This window comes from Brachypodium distachyon, chromosome 1 (assembly GCF_000005505.3).
Source record: "Brachypodium distachyon strain Bd21 chromosome 1, Brachypodium_distachyon_v3.0, whole genome shotgun sequence".
Taxonomy (NCBI): Eukaryota; Viridiplantae; Streptophyta; class Magnoliopsida; order Poales; family Poaceae; genus Brachypodium; species Brachypodium distachyon.
In genome coordinates this window covers 22030527-22037051 of record NC_016131.3, presented here as the reverse complement: position 1 = coordinate 22037051, position 6525 = coordinate 22030527, and the positions used below count along the sequence as shown (strand labels likewise).

General features: G+C 48.7%; 1 protein-coding gene across 1 annotated transcript; it reads right to left on the bottom strand.

The window, feature by feature from the left end:
- Nucleotides 1–277: 277 nt before the first annotated feature.
- LOC100822177 (myb-related protein Hv33) lies at nucleotides 278–2250 on the bottom strand. The gene is made up of 3 exons (XM_003560134.4): nucleotides 1812–2250; nucleotides 1592–1721; nucleotides 278–1443 (listed from the first exon to the last, which is right to left on the bottom strand). The coding sequence occupies exons 1-3, from the start codon at nucleotides 1939–1941 to the stop codon at nucleotides 501–503; spliced, it is 1203 nt and encodes a 400-aa protein (XP_003560182.1). The 5' UTR covers nucleotides 1942–2250; the 3' UTR covers nucleotides 278–500.
- Between the last annotated feature and the right edge of the window lie 4275 nt (nucleotides 2251–6525).

The window sequence follows — 6525 nt, the reverse complement described above, 5'->3', positions numbered from 1 at the left end:
CCAAGGGCTAGCTGCCAACCAGTGCTCAAATCCTGGTTCTCACAAATAAAGGCCCATCGCCTGGTTTGTTCATCGCACATGTTAGGTCGCCAATTGCGCCGCCCCAGTGGATGGAGCCGGTTATCGGCGCCTTTCCTCGAACCAAGAAAAATGCCTTTGGGTTTCTTCCCCCTAAAGCTCGAGTTTTTTTAAAATAAAAATTATAAACAACATATATATCAACAAATTAATAATGGTTATTACTATGTAACCCTTGCAAAAGAAAATCGGTTATTACTAGGGAGGGAGGAGAATAACCAAATTTATTGAAATCCCGATTAGTTCAACTCGATTGTCACTCAGCTATGCATTTCTTGCTGAAAATGACGACGATCTGAAATTCTGAATGAAGAAGGACAGGAAACGCACATCAAAAAGGAAATTAAGAAACGCAACGAATTGAAAATTCATGCAATGTCCGAACTAATTAGGAGGGGTGAGGATGATGAGCTCAAATGAATTTAGTAATCCCATTGCAGCTGCTCCATGCCCATGCCGGTCCCGGCACTGCCGCCGTAGAACATCCCGCACGACTCCATCAGCTCTAGGTCGAACGCCGTCGTCGTTGCACCGGCAGCGCCTCCGTACACTGCCGACGAGACGTCCATCATATCCATTGCGCCCTTGCCGTTGCCGTTGCCATTGCCAACCGGTCCCCCGCCGTTCGACGTCCCAATTAGCGGCGGCCCGACGACAACCTCATCCTGCACCAACCCTTGCTGCTGCTGCAGCAGCATCCCAGGACCACTCATGCCCTCCTCAACGGTGGTTGCCCACATTGCCGCAGCCTCGTCGTCTAGGAACGCTGCCATGCCCTCCATGCCAGGATTGTTAGTCATGCCGCCGGCCGCGAGCTCCATGGAAGAGGACGAGTTAGAGGAGGCATTCATGAAGTCCATGGACATGGACATGGACATGGACGCCGCGTGATTGTTCTGGTCCCTGAAGTTCATGAGCACGCCTCCGCCGTTGTCAGCATAGGACGGGTAGACGCCCTGCTGCTGCAGCTGCATCGCCGCCGCGGCATGCTCGTGGCCCATGAGCATGCCGCTGCTGGCGCCCGGGTTAGGGACGACGTTGTTGTAGTCGTACAATGCCGGCGCCATGGAGACTGCTGGCGGCGCAACCGTGGCCACGGCCGCCTTGGTCGGGGAGCTGATGGTGAACGGCGTGGTGCTGCCGTTGGAGTTGGAGCTGGACTGGAATTGGCCGGCGGCGGATGCAGGGTTGTTGTTGTTGTTGGCGCCGGCGCCATGGAGGAGGTTCTTGGAGGCGGCCGGGAGCAGGTTGTGGGTCTTGGGGTCGATGCCCTGGGCGATGAGCTTCTTCTTGATGCACGAGTTCCAGAAGTTCTTGACCTCGTTGTCCGTGCGCCCCGGCAGGTGCTTGGCGATCTGCGCCCACCTGCGGCCAATCCATGGGTATACAGTTTGGATCAATTAATCTCGGATTAATCTCTGAGTAATTAAAGCGCACAGCACAGGATATATGGATCGAATTAAAGGGCCAAGGCGCCGGGCGCCGGCGTATGCACAGAGAAGTAGAGATGTACCGGTTGCCGAGGATGCGGTGGACGTCGAGGATGGTGCGCTCCTCCTGCTCCGAGAAGGCGCCGCGCTTCAGGTCCGGGCGGAGGTAGTTGATCCACCGGAGACGGCAGCTCTTGCCGCACCGCTCCAGCCCTGAGACCAGACGACCACCCACCGATTAATCAGGCAAACACTAGGAGATCAACAAGATTTGATCGGAGATGTAGAAGTAGAAGTACGTACCGGCGTGCTTGGGGACGGAGCTCCAGCAGGGCTGGCCGTGCGCCGTGATGTACCTGAGCAGCTTCTCGTCCTCCTCCGGCGACCACAGCCCCCGCTTCACCTTCTGCTTGCTGCAGCAGTGGTGCCCCATGGCTGCTGACCTAGCTAGCTAGCCGCCGCCCGAACTCTCCTCTCCTCTCCTCTCCTCTTCCCGGCCGGCGCCTCTCTCTTCTCTCTATCCCCCTCACGCGCACACGCACGCACGCAGAAACCACGGCACAAGGGTACCCGGGTTTGTGCCGGTCAATTGAGCTTTATGCCTCTGTGTGGAGGAAGGGAACAAAACCAAATAAAAGCTTGCCCGTTGTCTCATCTGTTCAGAATTAAAGTGGAAGAAAGTTCACACGTACTGCACAGCTAGGGTGTGATCAAGTAGCAGCAGTGAATTGAAACGGCGGGCGAAGCACCTGGCCGGGGATATATGTTTTTGCCCGTACGTACCAACAACCAACTAAGCAAGGCAGCCAGCGACTGTTGCTAAAACCTTTTTTTCTTTTTCTTTTGAGGAGAGCTAGGACGCAACTGTACGTTGCTAAAACTTGTGAAGCTAGCGCTGGCTGCCAGGGAGGATATGGATGCTGTACACGGCCGGAGTCTTGAAGCACAAGAGATCGAGAGCGATCGATAAGGGAAACGCCCACACAGCTGTCGGTGCGCCTAAGCTGCCCGGCCTACGGCAAAGTTGTCTGCCACGTGGCCCCGCAGTCTCCGTTGGTCCCTGCGGCCGTTAGTTTTTATTTTATTTCGCCGAGAGCAGCCCATTTGGGCCGCGGCAAAACCCTTTGCTATGTGTCCGAGAAAACCACCCAACAAAATTAGGCTTTACCGTGACATAGTGTGTCGTGCCTCATTAGCCGTGGGCGTCACAAGGGAAAGCCCCCAACAAAACTAGGCTTTCTCGAGAAATAGTGTCGTGCATCCATTGCCGTAGATGACACAGGACAAAGCCTTTCCCATGTGTGTCAAGCGCACATCAAAATATGTTTTTCCAGCAGCTGATAAGAAATTATATGATCAATCATGATATTGATGTCAACGGTACGCTTTCGGTGCAGATATATACTACATAATAACATTTAATTTTTAAGTTTGATCAAACATTTTTTTTGTAATGTTTAACTTAACATGATTGTCATCTACAGGTGTGATCGAGAAATTGCTAATTCCATAAGTCGACAAAGTTGCAATTTTTCGATTATTAAACATTGAGGGCTTTTAGATAAAGACGACAATGGTCAAGAAGGGGCACACGCGGCCAGGGAGGGCAACGGTGGCGTCGACGGAAGCGGTCGGAAAGGGCGGAGAACTGGCAAGGGCAATGGCGACGGCAGCCAATCGCAATTTTTTTTAGGAAGCCCTTGGGGTCAGGCATGGGTAGGGGCCGGGAGGCGGGTTTTTGATCCTGCAAAAGAGATGGCGGTAGCGCAAAGGCGGGGAAGGGAGGAAGAACGGTCAGGGAGGAGATGGGAAGAGAAATTTCATGGAGACCGAAGAGGAAGCGCACGGTGGGGCCCGTGCGATCCCCGCGAGAGAGGTAACACACACGAAGTCTACGGTTGCAACAAATGTTTATGTCTTGTAGAAAAGGTTAGATTCAAACGTATTTTACTGTTTTTGGTTACTAAATAACATGTCAAAACATAATCCGAGTCAGTCCCTTCGAATTGGAGTGATTTAATTCAAATTTTCTGTGTGCACGAATGGTTTTAGGGCCAAATGCCCTTATCCGATCAAGCCCAGACATGCACAACGATTAACTAATTGCCCGTCGTTAACTACTCCTTCGGTCAATGGTCAAGAGAGAATGGCAGCACGGCTGTGAAACATACATACGCTCCAATGCTGTATTTTGTAAGACAGTGATACTTAGGTGCTTTACTCGTTCAGAGTAGACGTCTCTCCTGGGCTCCTGGCTTAAATATTCTATCACCTTGACTTTGGTCTATGTTGATGGCTACATACATTTGTTATTTGTTAAGTACTTAAGTGCACCAGTCACCAGATTAACTACGGAGACAGATACTTACCGACCTTCTTCATTGTGACTTGCCGACATATGTGGATATACGTAGTTACTGTCTTTTTTAATTTTACATAATCCAGTTATGCCCACTTGCAAAAAAAAAAAACCGTGTAATTTTCAAAAAAAATCCTAATAGAACACGATTCACTCGAAGTGTGCACGACTGTGTGGTGTACGTATCGAATCGAGTGAAGGAGCACGCTTGTGTCTCTCGTTCTATAGCTCTAAGGAAGTGCACAAACGACCTAATAAGGTGGTACAACCCTCCTTCCGCCAAGTTGTGACTGAACTTCACCGGCATGCCACTTCATCCAATGGAGCTTTGAGATTTTTCAAGAATTTAACGTGTGATTTGGAGAGTACACTCCATGGATTTGGTGAAGCTAGTCATTCATAACTCCAGTTTTCTGTGTAGCGATCTAGAACTAAGAACACTTGGGAGATTTTAATATTCTTATCTTATTGCATTCCTAAAATAATCACAACTCGTTGAACAGTTATTGCTGGACAGTTAGTGGGTTGTGTACGTAGTTGGCCCATGTGGCCTATCCCACCGAGGGAACCCTAGAGAACTGTGAGAATAGAAGGTTAGCCAACATCTCTTGTCCTTCATGGTATCAGAGTAGTTGGAGACAGAGGTGGAGGTGCTGGTGGTGAATATTACCGCCATGGAGTGACTAGATCTGCTGCAAGGGGTGGCAGATTCGGGCTTCCTGCTTCTAGGAATCCAAGAGGAGAGCTGTGGTGAGCGTGAGGCATGGCGGAAGACATGGCAAGGGCGCTGGACAAGCTGGCAGAACTGCTGACCAGCAAGAGTGCGGAAACTGTTGCTGTTGCTGGAGCTACTACCGCGGCTCTGGCCAAGACAGCAGATGGAACACCTCCATCTTCTTTGGGAGCTAGCTCTGCACGGACAGAAAGGGTGCAGAAACTTGAGTTGCCACCAAATGAAGTGAAGTTGGAAGGGGTAAACAACTATCTGAGCTGGTCAAGGAGAGATTGCTTCTGTTGAAGATAAAGGCCTTGGAGGGATATGTTCTGGGCGAGGTTAGTGAACCTGAAGACAAGAAAGGGGGTGAATGGAAGAAGTGGAGCACTACTGATTCAGGTATTCTTGCGTGGCTCCTGAATTCTTTCACCCCATATGTGGCTACGTTAGCCGAAGCTCTTGCAACTGCTCGTGAGGTGTGGGATGCTCTGTCCCGGATGTACTCAGGCAAGGGAAATGTGATGCTTGTCTCTCAGCTTGAAGATTAGGTTCATGACCTAACTCAAGGCGAGAGGATGGTGATGACTTATGTGGGAGAGTTGAAGCAACTGTGGGCTGATCTTGATTTTTTAAATCCTCTGGTATTAGCTCATCCTGAATGTTTGGCAGCAGCAAAGAAATGGATTGAAGGCAAGCGAGTTCTGAAATTTTTGAAAAGATTAAATTCAGAATTTGAAAATAGAAGAGAATCCTTGATGTAGAATCATGCACAATTACCATCACTTGAGGAAGCTATTGCAGCCATTGCTCAAGAGGAAACAAGGTTGAAGAGCACTGGAAAATGAGAATCTGCCCCTAGACCCACATACTTTGTGTCTGAGAAACTTGAAACCAGAGATTGTTACAATCGTGGGATGCAAGGGAATCTTAGTTGGCAATGTCATGCTCCACCTCGTCAAGTCAGGGGAGGTTATAGAGGAGGCAGACCTGGTAGAGGTGGTTACAGAGGTGTTAGAGGCCAAATAGGGGGAAGATACAATCAGAATTATGACGAGAATCAGAATTCTTCACAAGGGGGGAATAGAGCAAACATGACTGTTGAAGACCAGTGAGGACAATCAAATGCATCTCAAGGCGAAGCAAAGAAAAATGAGAAGCAAGGGGAGAGTTCCTTTGGTCAGTTTGCCCATTTTGTCTAAACGAATGAAGGGTAATTCTGAAAATGTCTCCCTCACCGTTCACCAGCTTGAATCTGAGTGGGTTTTGGATTCAGGTGCCTCTAAGCATGAAACATATAACCAATATTCTCTTAATTGTCAACAAACCATGCATATATACTGCGGATGGAACTGCTCAACCAGTAAAAGGTGTTGGAACTGTGAATTGTACTCCAAGCATACAACTAGCTACTGTTTTACATGTACCTACCTTCCCAGTTAACTTAATAGCCCTAAGCAGTCTTATTGATCAGATTGATTGCTCTGTTACTCTTAACAAGCAAGGATGTTTGATTCAGGAGAGGGAAACTGCCAGGAAGATTGGGGGAGGAATCAGAAGTAGGGGCTATATATGGTACCTGGACCGAGAGAAATGAAGGGCAAAAATCATCATTGATACTTGCAGCGGTACATGGTGATTGGGAGACAATGGCGATGATTCACTATTGTCGAATGAGACATGTTTCTTTTGATAAAATGAATAGAGTTTATCTTGTTGTAATGAGTAAGGTAGATTTGAGTAAACTGAAGTGTGATGCATGCAAGCATGCGAAACACACTAGAACCTCTTATGTGAGCAGAGGACTCAGTAGTATACTCCCTTTATGTTGGTGCATTCTGATGTTTGGACATGTCATGTTCTGTCCATTAATGGAATGAAGTATTTTATGACTTTCATCGATTGCTATACTCGTATGACTTGGTTATATCTCTTGCGTCACAAGG